This window comes from Somniosus microcephalus, chromosome 11 (assembly GCF_052327205.1).
Source record: "Somniosus microcephalus isolate GS21.2 chromosome 11, FLI_Smic_1.0, whole genome shotgun sequence".
Lineage (NCBI taxonomy): Eukaryota > Metazoa > Chordata > Chondrichthyes > Squaliformes > Somniosidae > Somniosus > Somniosus microcephalus.
This window is the reverse complement of record NC_140997.1, coordinates 9,729,773-9,756,802: the sequence shown is the minus strand read 5'-3', so window position 1 is coordinate 9,756,802 and position 27,030 is coordinate 9,729,773. Positions and strand designations below refer to the sequence as shown.

The following is a 27,030-nucleotide window of genomic DNA, read 5'->3' as shown; positions in this document are numbered from 1 at the left end:
CTAGCTATATTCATAGCGACAGGGGCTCATCCTTTATGAGCGACGAACTCCGGCAGTACCTGCTCTCGAGAGGTATCGCTACAAGCAGGACCACCAGCTACAACCCCCGGGGGAATGGCCAGGTGGAAAGGGAGAATGCGACGGTCTGGAAGGCAGTCCTTTTAAACTTGAAATCTAAGGGCCTCCCGACCTCTCGCTGGCAGGAAGTCCTCCCTGCGGCGCTCCATTCCATTCGGTCACTGCTCTGTACAGCCACCAATGCTACCCCCCACGAGAGAATGTTCTCCTTCCCCAGGAAGTCCACATCGGGGATCTCGTTACCGACATGGCTGACTTCTCCAGGACCCGTCCTACTGCGGAAGCACGTGAGGTCCCATAAGACGGACCCCCTGGTCGAGAGGGTGAGCCTCCTCCATGCCAACCCTCAGTATGCTTACGTGGTGTACCCGGACGGGCGGGAGGACACAGTCTCCATACGAGACCTCGCACCTTCGGGTGCTCCCGAAACACCCCCCTCGCCATCCACCACTACCCACGCCTACCCCCAGTACGCTTACGTAGCGTACCCGGACGGGCGGGAGGACACAGCCCCCACACGAGATCTCGCACCTTTGGGTGCCCCTGAAACACTACCATTGCCATCCACCACTACCCACAACCCAACCCCGCTAGACGGCATGCCGCAGCCCCAGGACCCGTCATTGACCACCCAATCACTCAATGAGACGCCAGACTCAACGTTGGATGCTGCACCATCACCGCCGCCACCACGATGATCAGGACGGCATACAAGGCCACCTGATAGACTTACTTACACGAACCTTTAGTACACTTCACCCCGCCGGACTCAATTTTAAACAAGGGATGAATGTGGTAAACCACTGTTGTTGTTGTTACACACTGTTGTACCTATGCATGCCTCAACATGTCTCGGCTGGCTCCACCCACACAGGCCCAGGTATAAAGGTGATTGACCTGCAGCCCCCTGCCTTCTTGGAACCCAGTCAACCACGAGAGGCATGCTCTGTTCTTTGCTAATAAAAGCCTTTAGTTACTCTCTTAACTCTCAGTCTTTTATGAGTAATTGATAGCGCATCAAGGCTAAGTAAGTGGGCAGAGATTTGGCAGATGGAATACAATACTGGAAAGTGTGAGGTTATGCACTTTGGCAGGAAAAATCGTAGAGCAAGTTATTATCTTAATGGCAAGAAACTGGAAAGTACTGAAGTACAAAGGGATCTGGGGGTCCTGGTGCACGAAACTCAAAAGGTTAGTATGCAGGTGCAGCAAGTGATTAAGAAGGCCAATGGAATGTTGGCTTTCATTGCTAGGGGGATAGAATATAAAAATAGGGAGGTATTGCTTCAGTTGTACAAGGTATTGGTGAGACCGCACCTGGAATACTGCGTACAGTTTTGGTGTCCATACTTAAGAAAGGACATACTTGCTCTCGAGTCAGTACAAAGAAGGTTCACTCGGTTAATCCCGGGGATGAGGGGATGGACATATGAGGAGAGGTTGAGTAGATTGGGACTCTACTCATTGGCGTTCAGAAGAATGAGAGGCGATCTTATTGAAACATATAAGAATTGTGAAGGGGTTGGATCGGGTGGATGCGGGGAAGATGTTCCCGATGATGGGTGAAACTAGAACTAGGGGGCATAGTCTTAGAATAAAGGGCTGCTCTTTCAAAACTGAGATGAGGAGGAACTACTTCACTCAGAGGATGGTAGGTCCATGGAATATGCTGCCCCAAAAAGCTGTAGAAGCTACATCATTACATAAATTTAAAACAGAAATAGACAGTTTCTTAGAAGTAAAGGGAATTAAGGGTTACGGGGAGCGGGCAGGAATTTGGACATGAGTCTAGGTTCGGATCGGTCATGGCCCTGTGGGTAGCGGAGCGGGCCCAGGGGCTGTGTAGCCTGATCCTGCTCCTATTTCGTGTGTCTAATTCTGTTAGATTCAGGAGATGGTTCGGTGATAGTGGATTGGCGGTTAGGATCAGATCAGCCATGATCTTATTGAATGGCGGAGCAGGCTCGAGGGGCCGATTGGCCTACTCCTGCTCCTATTTCTTATGTTCTTATGAAAGGCACTTAAGAATGTGAATGAACAGAGATACCAAGGGTTCATATATATAATTCCCTGAACATGCAAAGTCCGGTAGATAAAGCCATAAAAAAAGGTCAACAGCATTTTGGGTTTTATAAATAGTAGCATAGAGTAATGAAGTAGTATAAAATAGTGATTAGGCCATAGTTAGAGTACTGTGTGCAGTTTTGGCCATCCTATTACAGAAAGGGTAGTAAAGCCTTGTACAGCATAGATGGAACACAGAAGGTCAAGAGGTGATCTAATAGAGGTGTTTAAAGCTATGAAAAGATTTGATAGGGTGCCTATTTCTTCTGGTTGGGGAGTCGGTAAGGGGGTCATAAATTTAAAATGATCCCTAAAAGAGTGAGGAGAGCGGTTAGGAGTAATGCCCTTTACACAGAGGGTCTTTGGAGCATGGAACATATTGCCAGAAGGAGTGGCTGAGGCAGAGACGATTACATCTTTTAAGGGAAAATTAGATAAATATTTGAAGCAGAGAAAGGTGGTTAAATAGCTGACTAGGATGGGACTGAGGACTATAAGGATCAGTACAGAGAGAGCATCAAATACTGTGAAACATGCCCACCAAGGAAAGTAACTGGTCAAAGATGAATAACGTAGGATGTAAAGTGAGTTAGAATCGGGGTCTCAGCAATGTTTAAACCTAAGATTGTACCATCAGAGCTTTAAAGCAAACCCCAGGACATTTAAGAGGAAGCTAGTACACGAGGGAGAATGGAATAGAAGGTTATGCTGGTAGGGTTAGATGAAGTAGGGGGGTGGTGGGGGGGATGCAGAGAGGCTGCTTCTGTGGAGCATACACAGGCATAGACCAATTGGGCCAACTGACCTGTTCCTGTGCTATAAATAAGAACATAAGAAATAGGAGCTGGAGTCGGCCATTTGGTCCTCGAGCCTGCTCCGCCATTCAACAAGATCATGGCTGATCTTCTACCTCAACTCCACCTTCCCGCACTATCCCCATATAACATAATTCCCTTCGTTCCCAAAAACCTATCAATCTCTGTCTTGAATATACTCATAAGAAACAGGAGCAGGAGTAGGCCATTCGGCCCCTCGAGCCTACTCCACTATTCAATAAGATCATGGCTGATCCAATCTTGGCCTCAAGACCACTTTCCTGCTCTCTCCCCATACCCCTTCACTCCCTTGTAGTTCAATGTCTGTCAAGCTCTGCCTTGAATATATTCAATGACTCCGCCTCCACAGCTCTCTGGGGTAGAGAATTCCAAAGATTCACGACCCTCTGAGAAGAAATTCCTCCTCATCTCAGTCTTAAATGGGCGACCCCTTATTCTGAAACTATGCCCCCTAGTTCTAGATACCCCCATTAGGGGAAACATCCTCTCAGCATCCACCCTGTCAATCCACCTCAGAATCTCATATGTTTCATTGAGATCCCCTCTCATTCTTCTAAATTCCAGTGAGTATAGGCCCAACCTGCTCAACCTTTCGTCATACGTCAACCCCTTCATCCCAGGAATCAACCTCGTGAACCTTCTCTGAACTACCTCCAATGCAAGTATATCCTTCCTTAAATATGGAGACCAAAACTGTACGCAGTGCTCCAGGTGCGGTCTCGCCAGCGCCCTGTAAAGATGCATCAAAACTTACCTACTTTTACACTCCATCCTCCTTGCAATAAAGGCCAACATTCCATTAGCCTTCCTAATTACTTGCTGTACCTGCATGCTAACTTTTTGTGTTTCATGTACTAGGACCCCCAGGTCCCGCTGTACCGCAGCATTGTGTAGTCTCACTCCATTTAAATAATAATTTGCTTTTTCATTCTTCCTTCCAAAGTGGATAACTTCACATTTCCCCACATTATACCCCATCTGCCAAATTTTGCCCACTCACTTAGCCTATCTATATCCCTTTGCAGACTCTCTGTGTCCTCCTCACAACTTGCGAACCCACCTATTTTTGTATCGTCAGCAAATTTGGCTACAGTATGCTCGGTCCCTTCATCCAAGTCATTATTATAGATTGTAAATAGTTGAAGCCCCAGCACTGATAACCTGTGACACCCCACTAGTTACTGATTGCCAACCGGAAAATGACCCATTTATCCTGACTCTCTGTTTTCTGTTAGTTAGCCAATCCTCTATCCATGCCAATATATTACCCCCAACCCCATGCGCTCTTGTGCAGTAACCGTTTATGTGGCACCTTATCGAATGCCTTCTGGAAATCCAAATACACTACATCTACTGGTCCCCCTTTATCCACCCTGTTTGTTACATCCTCAAAGAACTCTAGCAAATTTGTCAAACACGATTTCCCTTTCATAAAACCATGTTGACTCTGCTTGATTGTCTTACGATTTTCTAAATGTCTGACTATTACCTCCTTAATAATGGAGTCCAGCATTTTCCCAATGACCGATGTTAGGCTAACTGGTCTATAGTTTCCTGATTTCTGTCTCCCTCCTTTCTTGAATAGGGGCGTTACATTTGCGGCTTTCCAATCTGCTGGGACTTTTCCAGAATCCAGGGAATTTTGATAGATTACAACCAACGCATCCACTATCTGCAGCCACTTCTTTTAAGACCCTAGGATGCAGGCCATCGGGTCCAGGGGACTTGTCGGCCTTTACATAGAAACATAGAATATAGGAGCAGGAGTAGGCCATTCGGCCCCTCGAGCCTGCTCCGCCATTCAATGAGATCATGGCTGATCATTCAAATTCAGTACCCTGTTCCTGCCTTCTCTCCATATCCCTTGATCCCTTTAGCCTTAAGAAATATATCCAACTCCTTCTTGAATATATTTAATGAATTGGCCTCTACTGCCTTCTTTGGTAGAGAATTCCACAGGTTCACCACTCTCTGGGTGAAGAAATTCTTCCTCATCTCTGTCCTAAATGGCTTGCCCCTTATCCTTAGACTATGACCCCTGGTTCTGGACTCCTGGACCATCGGGAACATCCTTCCAGCATCTAGTCTGTCTAGTCCTGTTAGAATTTTATAAGTTTCGATGAGATCCCCTCTCATTCTTCTAAACTCCAGCGAGTACAAGCCCAATCGACCCAATCTCTCCTCATACGTCATTCCTGCCATCCCAGGTATCAGCCTGGTGAATCTTCGCTGCACTCCTTCCATGGCAAGAACATCCTTCCTCAGATAAGGCGACCCAAACTGCACAGAATACTCCAGATGTGGTCTCACCAAGGCCCTGTACAACTGCAGCAAGACATCCTTGTTCCTGTACTCAAACCCTCTTGCTACGAAGGCCAACATACCATTTGCCTTCTTAACCGCCTGCTGCACCTGCATGCTTACTTTCAGCGACTGGTGCACAAGGACGCCCAGGTCTCGTTGCACTTCCCCTTCTCCCAATCTATTGCCCCAGGGCCTGATAATCCCCAGGACCTGATAATCTACATCCTAGGGTACTTAAAGAAGTGGCCCTAGAAATAGTAGATGCATTGCGGGTCATCTTCCAAAATTCGAGAGACTCTGGAACAGTACCCATGGATTGGCAGGTAGCTAATGTTACCCCACTGTTCAAAAAGGGTGGTAGAGAGAAAACGGGGAATTACAGACCGGTAAGCCTGACATCGGTAGTGGGGAAAATCCCATGTGCCTTAATTTTACACGCTAATCTCTTATGCGGGACCTTATCGAAAGCCTTTTGAAAATCCAAATACACCACATCCACTGGTTCTCCCTTATCTATTTTACCAGTTACATCCTGTGGTAAACCACTGTTATACCTGTCTGTGCCTGTATGTGTATTCCACTAGGTACAGGTCTGGACATGCCTCGGCTGACTCCTCCCACTATTCCAGGTATATAAGTGACTACCTCCCAGTCCCTTAGTATTCTGGACGGGTCGACCACTCGAGACAAGACCTTCATTCTTTAGTTAATAAAAGCCTGATTGTTACTCGCTCAACCTCAGTCTTTTGAGTAATTGATGGTGCATCAATTTTATTAACTAAATTTTTTATAATGGAGAAGATCCTCACACCAGCATGCCTGGACCTGGACAGTCGGGAAGCGGACGCTTCCACCAAGTTTGCTCACTGGCTCACATGCTTCGAGACATTCCTGACTGCCTCCACTGCGGTCGAAACGGATGCGGACAAACTGTCTGTCCTGATCTCCAAGGTGAACCACCGAGTGTACTCAGTCATCCGGGACGCGACCTCGTACACAGCCACCCTCCAGCTCCTCAAGACCCAGTACACGCGCCCTGTGAACGAAGTATATGCTAGGCACCTTCTGGGGAGTCGCAAGCAACAACCTGGGGAATCGACTGAGGAATACCTCCAAGCACTGTCCGTGCTTGGCCGGGCCTGTGGGTGTAAGGCGGTAACGCCCACTAAGTACACGGAGGAACTGATCCGGGATGCCTTCGTAGCGGGCCACAGGTCCAACTACACCCGACAGCGACTGCTGGAGCAGAGTGACCTCACCCTCGACAAAGCCTCCGACATCGCATTAACGCTGGACGCAGCCTTCCGGGGCATGGATGCCTACTCCTCTGCACCGTGGACGCCACGGGGAACGACAACCTGGGACACGGTAGGACAGCCCCATAGCACCGTGCCACCCCAGCCACAGCCCAACAACGGCCCAACTACCGCAGCAGTGTCCCAAAGCCAGACAGCAGTATCCCAAGGCCAGAAATGCTACTTCTGTGGCCAGGCCAAACACCCCAGAGCGCGCTGCCCGGCGAAGAATGCGACCTGCTCGGGCTGCGGGAAAAAGGGACACTACGCCAGCGTCTGCAAGGCCAAAGCCACCCCAAACGCCAGCAGCGCCGCGTGTGGGCCGTGCAAGCCGCCATCTTGGGCCATCAACAGCGCCGCGTGCGGGCCGCCATCTTGGGCCTCCCCAGCCATGTGCGAACCACCGCAGCAGCAGCCATCTTGGACGACTCCAGCCACATGGGAATCATGGACGCCGCCATCTTGGACACCAGCCGGGACGCAGCAGACCGCCAACCCCCCCCCCCCCCCATCTGATACCTGCAGCGACACACCGACCCCTACGCTGGCCTCTGTGACGCTGGACCAAACGAGACCGCACCAACTAGCTCGGTCCAAAATGGACGTTAAGGTAAACGGCCATGCAATAAACTGCCTTTTTGACTCCGGGAGCACAGAGAGCTTCATCCACCCCGACACGGTGCGGCGTTGCTCTCTCCCAGTCCTGCCTGCGCACCAACGGATTTCTATGGCCTCCGAGTCCCAGTCAGCAGACATTGGCGGCTACTGCGTGGTGACACTAGTAGTAGACGGGACTGTGTTCAATAATTTTAAACTCCTGGTCCTGCCCGACCTCTGCGCTGCCGTTCTACTGGGGTTGGATTTCCAGTGCCACCTCAAAAGCGTTACGATGGCGTACGGTGGCCCCCTCCCCCCACTCACAGTCCGCAGCCAGCAGCCTCCAAATTGCCCGCCGCGCACCAGATGCAACCTCTCCACACTCAGAGACCCACCCCCCCCACTGTTTGCTAACCTCACCCCCGACTGTAAGCCCATCGCCACAAAGAGCAGGCGATACAGTGCCGGGGACAGGGTTTTCATCAAAACCGAAGTGGAACGGCTCCTGAAGGAGGGGATTATTGAGGGCAGCTCCAGCACCTGGCGAGCCCAGGTTGTGGTCGTTAAGACCGGCGAGAAACAACGTCTGGTCATCGACTACAGCCAAACAATAAACCGCTACACCCTGCTGGACGCCTACCCACTCCCCCGCATAGCTGACATGGTCAACCAGATCGCGCAGTACCGCATCTTTTCGACCATTGACCTGAAATCAGCGTACCACCAGCTCCCCATCAGCCCTGCAGACTGCCAGTATACTGCTTTTGAGGCAAACGGCCGCCTCTAACACTTCCTTAGGGTTCCCTTCGACGTTACCAACGGGGTCTCCGTCTTCCAAAGGGAGATGGACCGGATGGTCGATCAAAACGAGCTGCAGGCCACTTTCCCTTACCTAGATAATGTGACCATCTGCGGCCATGACTTGCAGGACCATGACGCAAACCTCGAGAAATTCCTCCGCACCGCCCAACTCCTGAACCTGACATATAACAAGGAGAAGTGCATATTCCGCACAGACCGCCTCGCCATCCTTGGCTGTGTTGTGGAACACGGGGTCATCGGTCCCGACCCGGACCGGATGCGTCCCCTTATGGAACCCCCACTGCCTAAAAGCTCTGAAGAGGTGCCTAGGGTTTTTTTCCTACTACGCTCAGTGGGTCCCCTACTATGCAGACAAAGCCCGTCCGCTGATCAAGTCCACCTCTTTTCCCGTGACGGCAGAGGCCCGCTTAGCCTTCCACCGTATCAAGGAAGACATTGCCAAAGCCACCATGCACGCAGTGGACGAATCCATCCCCTTCCAGGTGGAAAGCGATGCGTCCGACTTCGCTCTGGCCGCCACCCTTAATCAGGCGGGGAGACCTGTGGCATTCTTCTCACGAACCCTCCAGGGCCCGGAGACCAGACACTCCGCGGTCGAGAAGGAGGCCCAGGCTATTGTGGGGGCTGTGCGTCATTGGAGGCACTACCTGGCCGGAAAACGATTTACCCTGCTCACTGACCAGCGTTCAGTTGCTTTTATGTTCAACAACAAGCAGAGGGGCAAAATCAAAAATGACAAGATCTTGAGGTGGAGAATCGAACTTTCCACCTACAATTACGAGATCTTGTACCGGCCTGGGAAGCTCAACGAACCCCCAGATGCCCTATCGCGTGGCACCTGCGCCAGCGTGCAGATCGATAGGCTGAGGGCCCTCCACAATGACCTCTGCCACCCGGGGGTCACCAGGTTCTCCCACTTCATCAAGGCCCGCAACCTGCCTTACTCCATCGAGGAGGTCAGGACCATGACCAAGAACTGCCAAGTCTGCGCTGAGTGCAAACCGCACTTTTATAGACCAGACAGAGCCCACCTGATAAAAGCCACTCGCCCTTTCGAACGCCTGAGCGTCGATTTCAAAGGGCCTCTTCCCCTCCTCCGACCGCAATGTGTACTTCCTCAACATCATTGACGAGTACTCCCGGTTCCCGTTCGCTATCCCCTGCCCGGACATGACCAGTGCCACGGTCATTAAATCTCTGAACAGCCTCGTCACCCTGTTCGGTTTCCCCAGCTATATCCATAGCGACCGGGGCTCATCGTTTATGAGCGATGAACTCCGCCAGTACCTGCTCGCTAGGGGTATAGCCACAAGCAGGACCACCAGTTACAACCCCCGGGGGAACGGACAGGTGGAAAGAGAGAATGCAACAGTTTGGAAGGCCGCCCTACTAGCCTTAAAGTCTAGGGGCCTTCCGACCTCCCGCTGGCAGGAGGTGCTCCCCGATGCGCTCCACTCGATTCGGTCACTGCTCTGCACTGCCACCAATGCCACCCCTCACGAGAAAATGTTTGTCTTCCCAAGGAAGTCCACATCGGGGACATCGTTACCGCCATGGCTGACGTCCCCAGGGCCGGTACTACTGAGAAGACACGTGAGGGCCAATAAAACGGACCCCCTGGTCGAGAGGGTCGACCTCCTCCACGCCAACCCCCAGTACGCTTACATTGCGTACCCGGACGGGCGGGAGGACACAGTCTCCATGTGAGACCTCGCACCCTCGGGGACCGCTGTAACCCACTACGACACAGTCTCCATACGAGACCTCGCACCCTCGGGGACCGCTGTAACCCACTACCCATTACCACCCCACCCCCCCACGACCCGATATCCAACCCCAGCAGCCGGCTCGCCTTGGACCATCACCCACGAGGACTACACTCCAGTGCCCCAGCCTACACGGGACGCGACGCCTGAAGCTCCACCACCCCTGCCGTCGCCACGTCGATCACAGCGGCAGACAAGACCCCCGGAGAGACTCCAATACATGAACTTTTAAATACACTTCACCCCGCCGGACTCATTTTTAAACAAGGGGTGAATGTGGTAAACCACTGTTATACCTGTCTGTGCCTGTATATGTATTCCACTAGGTACAGGTCTGGACATGCCTCAGCTGACTCCTCCCACTATTCCAGGTATATAAGTGACTACCTCCCAGTCCCTTAGTATTCTGGACGGGTCGACCACTCGAGACAAGACCTTCATTCTTTAGTTAATAAAAGCCTGATTGTTACTCGCTCAACCTCAGTCTTTTGAGTAATTGATGGTGCATCAATTTTATTAACTAAATTTTTTATAATGGAGAAGATCCTCACACCAGCATGCCTGGACCTGGACAGTCGGGAAGCGGACGCTTCCACCAAGTTTGCTCACTGGCTCACATGCTTCGAGACATTCCTGACTGCCTCCACTGCGGTCGAAACGGATGCGGACAAACTGTCTGTCCTGATCTCCAAGGTGAACCACCGAGTGTACTCAGTCATCCGGGACGCGACCTCGTACACAGCCACCCTCCAGCTCCTCAAGACCCAGTACACGCGCCCTGTGAACGAAGTATATGCTAGGCACCTTCTGGGGAGTCGCAAGCAACAACCTGGGGAATCGACTGAGGAATACCTCCAAGCACTGTCCGTGCTTGGCCGGGCCTGTGGGTGTAAGGCGGTAACGCCCACTAAGTACACGGAGGAACTGATCCGGGATGCCTTCGTAGCGGGCCACAGGTCCAACTACACCCGACAGCGACTGCTGGAGCAGAGTGACCTCACCCTCGACAAAGCCTCCGACATCGCATTAACGCTGGACGCAGCCTTCCGGGGCATGGATGCCTACTCCTCTGCACCGTGGACGCCACGGGGAACGACAACCTGGGACACGGTAGGACAGCCCCATAGCACCGTGCCACCCCAGCCACAGCCCAACAACGGCCCAACTACCGCAGCAGTGTCCCAAAGCCAGACAGCAGTATCCCAAGGCCAGAAATGCTACTTCTGTGGCCAGGCCAAACACCCCAGAGCGCGCTGCCCGGCGAAGAATGCGACCTGCTCGGGCTGCGGGAAAAAGGGACACTACGCCAGCGTCTGCAAGGCCAAAGCCACCCCAAACGCCAGCAGCGCCGCGTGTGGGCCGTGCAAGCCGCCATCTTGGGCCATCAACAGCGCCGCGTGCGGGCCGCCATCTTGGGCCTCCCCAGCCATGTGCGAACCACCGCAGCAGCAGCCATCTTGGACGACTCCAGCCACATGGGAATCATGGACACCGCCATCTTGGACACCAGCCGGGACGCAGCAGACCGCCAACCCCCCCCCCCCCCCATCTGATACCTGCAGCGACACACCGACCCCTACGCTGGCCTCTGTGACGCTGGACCAAACGAGACCGCACCAACTAGCTCGGTCCAAAATGGACGTTAAGGTAAACGGCCATGCAATAAACTGCCTTTTTGACTCCGGGAGCACAGAGAGCTTCATCCACCCCGACACGGTGCGGCGTTGCTCTCTCCCAGTCCTGCCTGCGCACCAACGGATTTCTATGGCCTCCGAGTCCCAGTCAGCAGACATTGGCGGCTACTGCGTGGTGACACTAGTAGTAGACGGGACTGTGTTCAATAATTTTAAACTCCTGGTCCTGCCCGACCTCTGCGCTGCCGTTCTACTGGGGTTGGATTTCCAGTGCCACCTCAAAAGCGTTACGATGGCGTACGGTGGCCCCCTCCCCCCACTCACAGTCCGCAGCCAGCAGCCTCCAAATTGCCCGCCGCGCACCAGATGCAACCTCTCCACACTCAGAGACCCACCCCCCCCACTGTTTGCTAACCTCACCCCCGACTGTAAGCCCATCGCCACAAAGAGCAGGCGATACAGTGCCGGGGACAGGGTTTTCATCAAAACCGAAGTGGAACGGCTCCTGAAGGAGGGGATTATTGAGGGCAGCTCCAGCACCTGGCGAGCCCAGGTTGTGGTCGTTAAGACCGGCGAGAAACAACGTCTGGTCATCGACTACAGCCAAACAATAAACCGCTACACCCTGCTGGACGCCTACCCACTCCCCCGCATAGCTGACATGGTCAACCAGATCGCGCAGTACCGCATCTTTTCGACCATTGACCTGAAATCAGCGTACCACCAGCTCCCCATCAGCCCTGCAGACTGCCAGTATACTGCTTTTGAGGCAAACGGCCGCCTCTAACACTTCCTTAGGGTTCCCTTCGACGTTACCAACGGGGTCTCCGTCTTCCAAAGGGAGATGGACCGGATGGTCGATCAAAACGAGCTGCAGGCCACTTTCCCTTACCTAGATAATGTGACCATCTGCGGCCATGACTTGCAGGACCATGACGCAAACCTCGAGAAATTCCTCCGCACCGCCCAACTCCTGAACCTGACATATAACAAGGAGAAGTGCATATTCCGCACAGACCGCCTCGCCATCCTTGGCTGTGTTGTGGAACACGGGGTCATCGGTCCCGACCCGGACCGGATGCGTCCCCTTATGGAACCCCCACTGCCTAAAAGCTCTGAAGAGGTGCCTAGGGTTTTTTTCCTACTACGCTCAGTGGGTCCCCTACTATGCAGACAAAGCCCGTCCGCTGATCAAGTCCACCTCTTTTCCCGTGATGGCAGAGGCCCGCTTAGCCTTCCACCGTATCAAGGAAGACATTGCCAAAGCCACCATGCACGCAGTGGACGAATCCATCCCCTTCCAGGTGGAAAGCGATGCGTCCGACTTCGCTCTGGCCGCCACCCTTAATCAGGCGGGGAGACCTGTGGCATTCTTCTCACGAACCCTCCAGGGCCCGGAGACCAGACACTCCGCGGTCGAGAAGGAGGCCCAGGCTATTGTGGGGGCTGTGCGTCATTGGAGGCACTACCTGGCCGGAAAACGATTTACCCTGCTCACTGACCAGCGTTCAGTTGCTTTTATGTTCAACAACAAGCAGAGGGGCAAAATCAAAAATGACAAGATCTTGAGGTGGAGAATCGAACTTTCCACCTACAATTACGAGATCTTGTACCGGCCTGGGAAGCTCAACGAACCCCCAGATGCCCTATCGCGTGGCACCTGCGCCAGCGTGCAGATCGATAGGCTGAGGGCCCTCCACAATGACCTCTGCCACCCGGGGGTCACCAGGTTCTTCCACTTCATCAAGGCCCGCAACCTGCCTTACTCCATCGAGGAGGTCAGGACCATGACCAAGAACTGCCAAGTCTGCGCTGAGTGCAAACCGCACTTTTATAGACCAGACAGAGCCCACCTGATAAAAGCCACTCGCCCTTTCGAACGCCTGAGCGTCGATTTCAAAGGGCCTCTTCCCCTCCTCCGACCGCAATGTGTACTTCCTCAACATCATTGACGAGTACTCCCGGTTCCCGTTCGCTATCCCCTGCCCGGACATGACCAGTGCCACGGTCATTAAATCTCTGAACAGCCTCGTCACCCTGTTCGGTTTCCCCAGCTATATCCATAGCGACCGGGGCTCATCGTTTATGAGCGACGAACTCCGCCAGTACCTGCTCGCTAGGGGTATAGCCACAAGCAGGACCACCAGTTACAACCCCCGGGGGAACGGACAGGTGGAAAGAGAGAATGCAACAGTTTGGAAGGCCGCCCTACTAGCCTTAAAGTCTAGGGGCCTTCCGACCTCCCGCTGGCAGGAGGTGCTCCCCGATGCGCTCCACTCGATTCGGTCACTGCTCTGCACTGCCACCAATGCCACCCCTCACGAGAAAATGTTTGTCTTCCCAAGGAAGTCCACATCGGGGACATCGTTACCGCCATGGCTGACGTCCCCAGGGCCGGTACTACTGAGAAGACACGTGAGGGCCAATAAAACGGACCCCCTGGTCGAGAGGGTCGACCTCCTCCACGCCAACCCCCAGTACGCTTACATTGCGTACCCGGACGGGCGGGAGGACACAGTCTCCATGTGAGACCTCGCACCCTCGGGGACCGCTGTAACCCACTACGACACAGTCTCCATACGAGACCTCGCACCCTCGGGGACCGCTGTAACCCACTACCCATTACCACCCCCCCCCCCCCCCACGACCCGATATCCAACCCCAGCAGCCGGCTCGCCTTGGACCATCACCCACGAGGACTACACTCCAGTGCCCCAGCCTACACGGGACGCGACGCCTGAAGCTCCACCACCCCTGCCGTCGCCACGTCGATCACAGCGGCAGACAAGACCCCCGGAGAGACTCCAATACATGAACTTTTAAATACACTTCACCCCGCCGGACTCATTTTTAAACAAGGGGTGAATGTGGTAAACCACTGTTATACCTGTCTGTGCCTGTATATGTATTCCACTAGGTACAGGTCTGGACATGCCTCAGCTGACTCCTCCCACTATTCCAGGTATATAAGTGACTACCTCCCAGTCCCTTAGTATTCTGGACGGGTCGACCACTCGAGACAAGACCTTCATTCTTTAGTTAATAAAAGCCTGGTTGTTACTCGCTCAACCTCAGTCTTTTGAGTAATTGATGGCGCATCACATCCTCAAAAAATTCCAGTAGATTAGTCAAGCACGATTTATCTTTTGTAAATCCATGTTGACTTTGTCCGATCCGGTCACTTTTTTCCAAGTGCTCTGCTATTACATCCTTTATAATGGACTCTAGCATTTTCCCCACTACCGATGTCTGTAATTCCCCGTTTTCTCTCTACCACCCTTTTGAACAGTGGGGTAACATTAGCTACCCGCCAATCCATGGGTACTGTTCCAGAGTCTCTCGAATTTTGGAAGATGACCCGCAATGCATCTACTATTTCTAGGGCCAGTTCTTTAAGTACCCTAGGATGTAGATTATCAGGCCCTGGGGATTTATCGGCCCTCAATCCCATCAATTTCCCTAACACCATTTCCCTACAAATACTGATTTCTATCAGTTCCTCCCTGTCATTGGACCCTATGTTCCTGACATCTTTGGGAGGTTATTTGTGTCCTCCTTTGTGAAGACAGAACCAAAGTATGTATTTAATTGGTCTGCCATTTCTTTTTTCCCCATTATAAATTCCCCTGATTCTGACTGCAAGGGACCTACGCTTGACTTCTCCAATCTTTTTCTCTTCACATATCTATAAAAGCTTTTACAGTCAGTTTTTATGTTTCCTGCAAGCTTACTCTCATACTCTATTTTCCCCCTCTTAATTAATCCCTTTGTCCTCCTTTGTTGAATCCTAAACTGCTCCCAATCCTTTAGCCCCATTAGTTTGCCTAGTACTTTTTCTCTAGTGATAGAGATTGTTTTAAGTTCCTCCCTCCCTATAGCCCCTTAATTATCTATTATCATTGGGATGTTTTTAGTGTCTTCTACCGCGAAGACCGATCCAAAATAATTGTTTAGAGTCTCTGCCATTTCTCTATTTCCCATTATTAATTCCCCAGTCTCATCCTCTAAGGGATCAATGTTTGCTTTAGCTACTCTCTTTCTTTTGATATACCTGTAGAAGCTCTTACTGTCTGTTTTTATATTATTTGCTAGTTTACTCTCATACTCTAACTTCTCCCTCTTTATAATTTTTTTAGTCATTCTTTGCTGGTTTCTAAAAATTTCCCAATCCTCTGGCCTACCACTAATCTTCGCAACATTGTATGCCTTTTCTTTCAATTTGATACCATCCTTAACTTCTTTAGTTAGCTACGGATGGTGCATCCTTCTCGTAGAGCCTTTTTTTCTCACTGGAATATACCTTTGCTGAGATTTATGAAATAATCTCCTTAAATGTCTGCCACTGCTGATCTACCGTCTTACCCTTTCATCTATTTTCCCAGTCCACTTTAGCCAACTCTGTCCTCATACCTTTGTAATTGCCTTTATTTAAGTTTAGGACAATAGTTTCATACCCAAGTTTCTCACCCAAACTGAATTTGAAATTCTACCATGCTATGATCACTCTTTCCTAGGGGCTCCTTTACTATGAGATCATTAATTAATTAATTCATTACACATGACCAGATCTAAAATAGCCTGCTCCCTGGTTGGTTCCTCAACATATTGCCCTAAGAAACCATCCCGAATACACTCTATGAACTCATCCTCAAGGCTACCCTTGCCAATTTGATTTGTCCAATCTATATGATGATTAAAATTGCCCATGATTATTGCAACAACTGAGCATCTACAGCTCTCTGGGGTAGAGAATTCCAAAGATTCACAACCTTTTGAGTAAAGAAATTTCTCCTCATCTCAGTCTTAAATGGCCTACCCCTTATTCTGTGACAGTGACCCCATGTTCTAGATTCCCCAGCCAGGGGAAACATTTTCCCAGCATTAACCATGTCAAGCCCCTTAAGAATTTTATATGTTTCAATTAGATCACCTCTCATTCTTCTAAACGCTAGGGAATATAGGCCTAGTCTACTCACTCTCTCCTCACAGGGCAATCCCCTCATCCCAGGAACCAGTCTGGTGAACCTTCGCTGCACTCCCTCAAAGGCAAGTATGTCTTTCCTTAGGTAAGGAGACCAGAACTGTACACAGTGCTCCAGGTGTGGCCTCACCAATGCCCTGTATAATTGCAGGTAAGACTTCTTTACTCTTTTATACAGGTTGAGCGTCCCAAATCTGCAGATCCGGACTCCGGGACGATTGGTGGCAGGGGTCCGGAATCCGGACACCCTGAGGGAGGCTTAACAAAAACTGGAAATAGCGCAACCTGGGTCCAGGCATTTCCGGACTCGGCACATGTTTCTGATGTCCGAAGTCTGGAAATATTACAACCTGGGCTCGGGCGTTTCCGGACTTCGGACATCAGAAACACGTTCGAAGTCCGGAAAAACCCGAAAACCGGCTCGGATTCGGTCCCGAGGTTGCCGGATTCGGGACGCTCAACTTGTACTTTAATCCCTTTGTAACAAAAGCTAACATACCATTTGCTTTCCTAATTGCTTGTTGTACCTGCATGTTAACTTTCTGTGATTCATGTACAAGGGCACCCAGGTCCCTCTGACTGCAATCATTTCCCAGTCTCTCGCCATTCAAAAAATATTCTGCTTTTTTGTTTTTCCTACCAAAGTGGATAACTTCTCACTTCCCCACATTGTATTCCATTTGCCATGTTCTTGCCCACTCAGTCAACTTGTCTATATCTCTCTGCAGCCTCCTCACAGCTTACTTTCCTACCTTCATCAGCAAACTTGGATACGTTACACTCAGTCCCTTCATCTAAGTCATTAATATAGATTGTAAATAGCTGAGGCCCAAGCACTGATCCTTGCGGTACCCCGCTAGTTACAGCCTGCCAACCCGAAAAAGTCCCGTGTATTCCTACTCTCTGTTTTCTGTCCATTAACCAATCCTCAATCCATGCTACAGGTAGACTATCCTTTATCCGAAAACCTCGGGAGCAGCCGTGTTTCGGTTTTCGGAAAATTTCGGATTTCGGAAGGTATTTTATAAGACTGGGAAATTTGTCGGGGGTGGGTCGGCGGGGGTCAGGGTCGGCGGGGGGGTCCACGGGGGCGTTGGCGGGGGGTCGGGGGTGGGGGTCGGCGGGAGTCGGGGTCGGCGGGGGTCCGCGGGGGGTCGTCGGCGGGGGTCGGGGTCATGCGCACGACTTACGCTGACCCTCTGCTCAGCGTAAGTCGTGCGCCACTCTGGTCATGTCGTGCGCACGACTTACGCTGAACGAAAAAACCTTCGGTTTTTAGAGGGTTTTGGTTTTCGGAAGTTCGGATAAAAGGTAGTCTACCTGTAATATATTACCCCAAATACCATGAGTCCTAATTTTGTGTAATAACCTCTTATGTGGCACCTTATCGAATGCTTTTTGAAAATCCAAACACACTACATCTGCTGGTTCCCCCTTATCCATCCTACTAGTTACATCTTCAAAAAACTCCAACAGATTTGTCAAACACGATTTCCTTTTCATAAAACCATGTTGACTCTGCCTAATCATATTATGATTAAGTGCCCTGTTACCACGTCCCTAATAATAGATTCTAGCATTTTGCCTATTACTGGTGTCAGGCTAACTGGCCTATAGTTCCCTGTTTTTTCTCTTCCTCCTTTTTAAATAGCGGGGTTATGTTCGCTACCTTCCAATCCTTGGGGACTGTTCCAGAATTCTGGAAGATTAATACCAGTGCATCCTCTATCTCTGCAGCTCCCTGTTTTAAAACCCGAGGATGCAGATCGTTAGGTCCAGAGGATTTGTCGCCACTTAGTCCTATTAATTTCTCCAGTACTGTCTTTACATATACTGATTTCTTTAAGTTCCCCATTTTCTCTAGACCCTTGGTTCCCCATTTTTTCCGGAATATTTTTTGTGTCTTCTACTGTGAAAACAGATATAAAGTATTTGTTTAATGTCTCTTCCATTTCCTTATTTTCCATTATAATTTCTCCTGTCTCTGCCTCTCATGGGCCCACATTTACTTTCACTAATCTCTTCCTATTTACATACCTATCAAAATGTTTACAATCTGTTTTTATTCTCTTGCTAACTTTTTCTCTTTCCTTATCAATTTCTTGGTCCTCCTTTGCTGAATTCTAAAATCTTCCCAATCCTCAGGCTTACTACTCTTTTTGGCAACATTTATAAGCCTCTTCCTTTGATCTAATACTATCTTTAACGTTTCTTGTTAGCCACGGTTGGACCACTTTTCCTGTGGGGTTTTGTGCCTTAAAGGAATGTCTATTTGTTGTAAATTATGTATTAATTCTTTAAATGCTAGCCATTGCTTGTCTACCATCATACCTTTTAATGTATACTATGTATTTGAAGAAGAAAAGTGTCTCAATCTTCACAATCTCGATTTCACTTCCTGCGCTTGCCTGCCCTGGCCACTACCCTCTTGCACCCAATGCCAGGTGAAACTTCTCTAACAACACACACTGTCCTCTGCAGGAGACCCGGCAACAGACTGAGACTGGAAGGGGCAAGGTCGTTAGAGAAAGTAACTACCAACGCAGAGACAGAGAGTAATAAAATAACGATAGCAAAATACTGCAAATGCTGGAAATCCAAAATAACAACAGAAAACGCGGGAAAAACTCAGCAGGCCGGGAGCATCTCATTGAAACTTATAAAATTCTGACAGGACTGGACAGACTAGATGCAGGAAGGATGTTCCCGATGGTCGGGGAGTCCAGAACCAGGGGTCACAGTCTAAGGATAAGGGGTAAGCCATTTAGGACAGAAATGAGGAGGAATTTCTTCACCCAGAGTGTAGTGAACCTGTGGAATTCTCTACCACAGAAGGCAGTAGAGGCCAATTCATTAAATATATTCAAGAAGGAGTTAGATATATTTCTTAAGGCTAAAGGGATCAAGGGGTATGGGGAGATGATCAGCCATGATCGCTTTGAATGGCGGAGCAGGCTCGAGGGGCCGAATGGCCTACTCCTGCTCCTATCTTCTATGTTTCTATGAGAGAGAAACAGAGTTAACGTTTCAGGTTGAAGACCTTTTGTCAGAACTGGAAAAAAGCAGGTTTAGGGGCTGGGAAAAGGGGGAGGGGATGAAAGAACAAAAGGGAAGGTCAGTGATAGGATAGAAAGCAGGAGAGATTAAGAGGCATTAAGAGACATTCAAGGCGAGAGGAGGTGGTAATAGGACAGGTTAAGGAACAAAGGATGGCTCTAGATGGGGTGTGAATTGTGCTGGCAGAATGAAGGACAGCTGCCATGTGGGAGGGAAGAAAAAAAAAAGGCCAAACAATAATTGTGGATTAAAAAAAAGAAAATATATATATGTGATAGGGGCCGAGGTTATGATCTGAAATTGTTGAACTCAATGTTGAGTCCAGAAGGCTGTAAAGTGCCTAATTGAAAGATGAGGTGCTGTTCCTCAAGTTTACACTGAGCTTCCGTGGAACAGTGTAAGAGGCCGAGGACGGTGAGGTCTGAGTGGGAGTGGAGCAGTGAATTAAAGTGACAGGCCACCGGGAGCTCGGGGTCCCCCTTACGGACTGAACGGAGGTGTTCTGCAAAGCGGTCGCCCAATCTGCGTAATAAAATAAAATAAGCTGTTTTATATCAGCCAAAGAAATACAGGAAAAAAAACAATTCTCGCAAGGTGCATGATCACAAACGCTGCATGTATGGCTGTTTTTTTTAACTATTGATCTCATTTTATAAATGAATGACAAGCAAACTCGATAGGTAAATGTAATGGATAGAGCAGTACTGAGCCATACAGAACACACGGTCTGATTTCTGGTTGGTGCTGAACTCAGCCAAGGGAATGGGTGTGACATGACAATTGGCCTTAGCGACCTGGGCTTAGGCAGGGTGAAAATCAGAAATAACAACAGAAAATGCTGGAAAAACTCAGCAGGCCAGGCAGCATCCGTGGAGAGAAAATAGAGTCAACGTTTCGGGTGAAAACCCCTTTGTCAAGACTAAAGAAGCACAGGAAATGAAATGGATTAAGAGGCCAGGCTGGGAGAGAACAAAAGAGAAGTGAAGAGACATTAAGAGGTATGCAAAATGAGACGAGATGGTGATAGGACTAGTGGAGACAAAAGACGGCTCTAGATTAGGTGTGAAATGCGCTGGCAGAATGAGAGACAGCTGCCATGTGGGAGAGAGAAAAAAAAGAAAGGGGGGGGGGGAAGGCCAAAACAAAGGTGTGGATAAAAAATATAAGTAAAACTGTAATAGGGGCCGTGGTTATGATCTGAAATTGTTGAACTCGATATTGAGTCCGGAAGGCTGTAAAGTGCCTAATCGGAAGATGAGGTGCTGTTCCTCGAGTTTACGGTGAGCTTCCGTGGAACAATGCAAGAAAATCAGCCTGGGTTCCACATTCTGATCACTGTACAGTGGGCTCTGCTGGAAAGTGTGGGTGTCAGGTGATGCTTTGATCACACGTGTTGTGACTCCTCAGCACAGTTGACCAGCTCGGCGTCTGAGCTCACACACAAAGAATAGCTGCTCGGGCGGGCGAGGTTATTATAGAGCCTGCGGAACTGTATCCCAGCAATAGTCAGCGCCCTCCAGGAGAGGAAGGGAGAACCTTGAATGCCCTAAACCTCACTGCTACCCGGTTCTTCTCAACCATGGGGAGCCTGTGTAAAGGCAGCTCCTTGATTGGAATCGACTCGGAGACGTGAGCTGAGATGATGTTTCAGCACAGCGTTCCACGTCGGTGCTACACCTTTTACAGCGAGAATGGAACAGAGCAAGCTTTGTGTTAAATCCATGGCCAGGCATCAAGAGATGCCTTTTCATTCTGGACAACAGCACACTGCCAAAAACACACAGGCAGAACTCGATGCTCGCTGGGTGCAACTGCCTGTGCTAACGTGCTAATGTCCATGTAAAATATCACTGACGGTAACAATTTGTAACTTTCCATGAATTCTAGGTCTATGAAAATATTAATGTATTTCTCCATTAGTCATTGTCCTATTTTATATCAGAATTGCCTTTGAATACTTGTAAATACACTGCACCTGTCTCTCCTGGTGAATTTTTTTTTTACTCGTTCCTGAGGTGTGGGCATTGCTGGCAATGCCAGCATTTATTGCCCAGCCCTAATTGCCCTTGAGAAGGTGGTGGTGAGCCGCCTTCTTGAACTGCTGCAGTCCCTGTGGTGAAGGTACTCCCACAGTTGTTAGGGAAGGAGTTCCAGGATTTTGACCCAGCGATGATGAAGGAACGCCGGCCAATATATTTCCATGTCAGGATGGTGTGTGACTTGGAGGGGAACTTGCAGGTGGTGGTGTTCCCATGCGCCTGCTGCCCTTGTCCTTCTAGGTGGTAGAGGTCGTGGGTTTGGGAGGTGCTGTCAAGTGCTCTTGCTAATAGCCTGTGTAAATCCTGGTGTGCTGCAGATGTACAAGTAGAAACCCCATGAGTCCACTCAATCCTCGGCCAATATTTTCGCTTCAAACTAAAGTTGGATCTCAAAGGCTTGCATTGGGCTACTTACGCTGCCTGCCAATGAATGCAGAACGAAATACAGTAAATATCACTGGGGTTAAAGTGAGCCAGAAGGGTACAGTACACGGTTCCTGCTCCAAAACAATCTCAAACTACAGTCAGATATCACTAATAATTACAGAGCTAGAATTTTCAAAATGCCTTGTGCCTGTTACCCTGTTAACTATTCTGCTTGTCCTTGTGTTAAAGCAGCTGAGGCGCATTAGCATGTTCCATTTACTTAACTTACGCTCTGGGGAACTGTAACACTTTCCTCTTTTTTTGAACAGGGATGTAACATTTGCCATCCTCCAGTCTTTCGTTACAATTCCTGTTTCCAAAGAATTTTTGGAAAATTATGGTCAGTATCGCTGCGAGCTTTATCAGTCGGAAGCTTTTCTATCAGAAACAAAAACAATTGCATATTGGGATTGAGAGTTGAGTGGACTCTTGCTGCATTTTATACCATACCTCCAGCCTATAAGTGAATCGGCAGTATCGCCTATGAAAGGGGACGCTTCAATGGTTGTAGTTCTTTCTTCGATAAATCTTAAAATATAATCTTTTGTTTATATATATTTCCTTATGAATTAATCAATGGGAAAGCCATGTTTGGTGATGGAATTTTAGAGATTTTTTCCCAGTAAGCACATTGTTATAAATCTCATCATCATCAAGAAACTACTCGTGAAATAACACTGGACGGCCAGCTGGTGGCGCCGTCCAAGGAGTATAAATACTTGGGCGTCGGCCCCAGCTTTCAGGGACATTTTGTAAGACCAGGAACTAGTGAAGTACAACTAGACCTCCATGTTCTGAAACAAGTTGATTAAATTGATGTAATAAAACTCACTAAGCCTTGCTTTATGCTCAAACCAAGTGCGTAGTGAGTTTTATTACGTCACACATCATCAGTGAGAATGGTGATTAAAAAAAACCTCCACCTACCAATAGTGCAGATTAAAAAGTGCAAAGAACATCTGGAAACTATGTACAACAGCTCGAATGTCATTATTTCAGGCCAGTTTCTAATCCACACCACTGTGTCATTAACTTTTCTCACTATTCTGGGGGCATTGACCTTTTGAGACGAGTGACTCATCAACTTTAAGTTGATTAAGCCTAGTGTCAGAGATGGAGAGAGAGAGAAAAGTGCAGGAAGGAGAGAGAAGAGCCAGAAATGAACCGTGTAAAAGTGAGGAATTGGGTGGAATCAGAAACATTGTAAACGAAATTCTCAAGATCAGGGAGAGAGCAGGAAGCAACACCAGCAGAGTCCGAGGCAGAGGTCAGGAAGGGAGCCTGAGAAGGAATGGAACAAAGAGTGTCATAGAAACATAGAAGATAGGAGCAGGAGTAGGCCATTCGGCCCCTCGAGCCTGCTCCGCCATTTAATGCGATCATGGCTGATCATCCAAATTCAGTACCCGGTCCCTGCTTTCTCCCCATACCCCTTGATCCCTTTAGCCTTAAGAAATATATCCAACGCCTTCTTGAATATATTTAATGTATTGGCCTCTACTGCCTTCTGTGGTAGAGAATTCCACAGGTTCACCACTCTCTGGGTGAAGACATTCCTCCTCATTTCTGTCCTAAATGGCCTACCCCTTATCCTTAGACTGTGACCCCTGGTTCTGGACTCCCCGACCATCGGGAACATCCTTCCTGCATCTAGTCTGTCCAGTCCTGTCAGAATTTTATAAGTTTCAATGAGATCCCCTCTCATTCTTCTAAACTCCAGCGAGTACAAGCCCAGTCGACCCAATCTCTCCTCGTACGTCATTCCTGCCATCCCAGGTATCAGCCTGGTGAATCTTCGCTGAACTCCTTCCATGGCAAGAATATCCTTCCTCAGATAAGGCGACCAAAACTGCACACAATGCTCAAGATGTGGTCTCACCAAGGCCCTGTATAACTGCAGCAAGACATCCTTGTTCCTGTACTCAAACCCTCTTGCTACGAAGGCGCACATATCCTTCAAAAAGACAAGCATTGGTGGAACACCTTCTATCTGGAGGAAACAAGTGAAGTCACTTAAGACAGCTGATTCCACTCATTGCGCCTGGACATTGGTATAACTTGCTACACCTGGATGTCACCATCACCGGATACATCTTACCATTGATATCACTCACGGCACCTGAGGGACCAATGTCATCAGTTGACCAAACCTAGCCAACTGTGTCTGCTGCTTGCGTCTGGACAGTGATATCACAACTGCACCTGGGCACCAATATCACTGGCACATCTGGGCACTAGCAGCTAGGCCACCTGGTTTATGTTGTTCGATGAAGCTGTATTGCGATTTGGGCTCTACCTCTGAGAGGTGCTAACCATTGCCTTACCTTCTGCTGTTGGGCAGTGATAACGGTGTGAATATTCTCCAGGTCAGCGGCCGTCATTTTTCGAACTAGGCAGATGTTACTCCCTCCGGGCTGGTAACAAACTAAACCCTGTCGAGTGGGGGGGGGGGGAGAAAAACGTTCAGCCTGTGCACATATGGAAATACGACAACGACAATTTGCCTCAGCACCCCGCGGTTAAAGCAAGAAAATCATGTATTTATTCAATCTCAATCTACGTGTGTAAATGGGGTTTCCGCCGCACCTCTGAGAAGGTTTTCTGCGGCTATGTTTGCGCCCGGGTGGCCCTGGAGATGGAGCACGCGGTGTCCGCCGGCACACTTGAGGCCTTCCGAGACTGGTGGGCGCCGCGGGGACTGGAGTACATCGTCACCCCGGGTAATGTAATTTTAATTTGATTTGATAAGTTTTACTTTAAGTTCTATTTAATTTACAGTTAAGTGGTTCTAACCAAAAGAGCAACTCTGAGAAGCTTTTAGCTGAGCGGCAGCAGAAAGTCTGAGGAAATCCAGGGCCTGGGGCTCTGGTAATACGCTGTTGCTGGAGAGTTTGACTCTACCTTGCAGATGATTTGACCTTTTACAAATGTGATGCAAAAGTGTTGCATTAGTTAGTGTGTGAGGTCTGAGGTGCGATAGACAATTTTTTTCATGTAGTACTAGCAGATCTTTCATGGTGAGTCCGAAGTTGTGAGTCTGAAGTTATGGGGTGAATTTTAACATCGTGGGTTGGGCGGGAGAGGTGTTAAAATTTTTACTTTGTAACTTCAGGTTTAAAGGAGGTGGGACAAGGGGCGGGTGGACAATCTGCTCCCAGGAGCCAGGTTTGGCAATTTAAATATTTTAATGAGGCCGGCAGCTTCTGCTTTGCAGGTTCAGCAGTGGCTGGCTGGGTTTCCTAGCCCTTGGGCAATCCAACAGCTGACGGGGAAGCGAAGACAGCTTTGGGGAGAAGGTAAGTGCCCTTGCGGCACTGCTTGTGGACCAGGAGGAGCAGGAGTGCTCCCCCACCCCCAACAACACAAGACCCGTGGGGGTCGGACACACCAGAATCGGAATCCCCCCGGGGTTGGGGATCGGACCCACGCTCCCACGAGCAGCAGAAGGCTCTGGAGTCCTTCCCGCCCGAGTGGAAGCCAAGCCTGACAATCAGGCTGACTTCCGGGCCGGGAACCTGTCGAGGAGAAAAGTTGCTAGCTGTGGAGTTAAAACCTGCAACCCCCCCCACCCCCGTCAATATCGGGGCCTCCAAGTCTAAAGTTATGCTGTTCCGAAAGGCACGGGTTGCTGGGGCATGGAAGTGGATAGTGGAAAAAAATTCAGAAAAGAATCCATAGCAATAGCCAGAGCCAGAATGAGTCACATCACAAAATGGGTTTGCTTGAAAATCGTTCATTTGTCCTCATACTAAGCCAGACGCACACCCATTCTAGAGCAGGGCCTCGACTGACATCTGATTTTAAAAATACAATCAGTTCATTCTAGGTCCTGAAGATGCAGCCAGAGACTCTCAGGGACATTTGACTCCACAGTCGATCTATGTAAAAGACTCTCTTGGACCCTGAGTTAAAGAGCAAAAACTAGGGTGACCGAATAGAAGTCTTTAAAATTATGAAGGGGTTTGATGAGATAGACATGGAGAAGATGTTTCCACTTGTGGGAGTATCCAAAACTAGGGGCCATAAATATAAGATAGTCACTAATAAAGCCAATGGGGAATTCAGGAGAAACTTATTTGCCCAGAGAGTGGTAAGAATGTGGACTCGCTACCACAGGGAGTAGTTGAGGCGAATAACATAGATGCATTTAAGGGGAAGCTGGATAAACACATGAGGCAGAAAGGAATAGAAGGATATGCAGATAGGGTTAGATGAAGTAGGGTGGGAGGAGGCTTGTGTGAAGCATAGACCAGTTGGGCTGAATGGCCTCTTTCTGTGCTGTAAATTCTATGTAATTGAGACAGGAGCCTCCTCCAGCTTCAGTCTGAGGATTTGTCTGAGAGATCAGAGCAGCAGCTAGTAACTTAATATATAAAATATTCCTCACCAATAGAGCCACCCCAGCCCCTCACTCACATTCTTGCTGTCAAACAGCACCACTGCCGTGTGGTTCCTGTCCATTATGTGATAAGTTACCAGATCCTCCTCCTGATTCACAACCGCTGACTGATTGACGGTGGCACCGTACACATCGTGAAATGTTATCTGAACAACCTGGGGAAAGGCAGAAACTCGAGCATTAAAACCAGAGAAAATGTCAAACCAGTGGCTGTGGCCTCCTCATTCCCGGCTTCACTGAATTACAACAGACACAGAGACAACATAGACCCTGATAAAGAGACAGAGACGCACAGGCAGATTCACAACAACACAAACACATGCAGATAAACAAACATGTATGGTGTAAGCAAGTGTATGCGCTGTACATGGATACATGCATTTCTCTTCCCTTGGAGAAGATGTTGCAGCATGAGCAGGACTGAGTGACTACTGAGCACAATGAGCCTAGCTCGGTGGGCTGACTGAGGAAAGCAAGCTGTAAAGTACTTTAGGACATAAAGGCGCTATATAAATGCAAGTTGGTTCTTTCTTTACTGGAGTAGTACTCCAGAGGCCTGGACCAAGTCAAAGAGTGTGAGTTCAATTTTGAAAATTTGAATTCAGTTTTAAAAATCTGGAAATAAAAAGCTGGAATCAGTACATTAACAATGCATCTTTGTTACAGAGTACAGGGCTGGCCGTGGGAATAAATAAAGCAACCCGAGTCAATTAGAAACAGCACAGAATATGC

General features: G+C 49.3%; 1 protein-coding gene across 2 annotated transcripts in view; it reads right to left on the bottom strand.

Annotated features, from left to right (window-relative positions):
* Positions 1–27,030, bottom strand: part of bricd5 (BRICHOS domain containing 5) — a 38,929-nt gene that overhangs the window by 10,000 nt on the left and 1,899 nt on the right. For both annotated transcript variants that reach the window (XM_086000150.1, XM_086000149.1), the window contains exons 3-4: positions 26,316–26,453; positions 24,224–24,331 (exon numbers count right to left, since the gene is read on the bottom strand). In XM_086000150.1, coding sequence (XP_085856276.1) covers positions 24,224–24,331; positions 26,316–26,453 — 246 coding nt within the window. The remainder of the gene's footprint in view (positions 1–24,223; positions 24,332–26,315; positions 26,454–27,030) is intronic.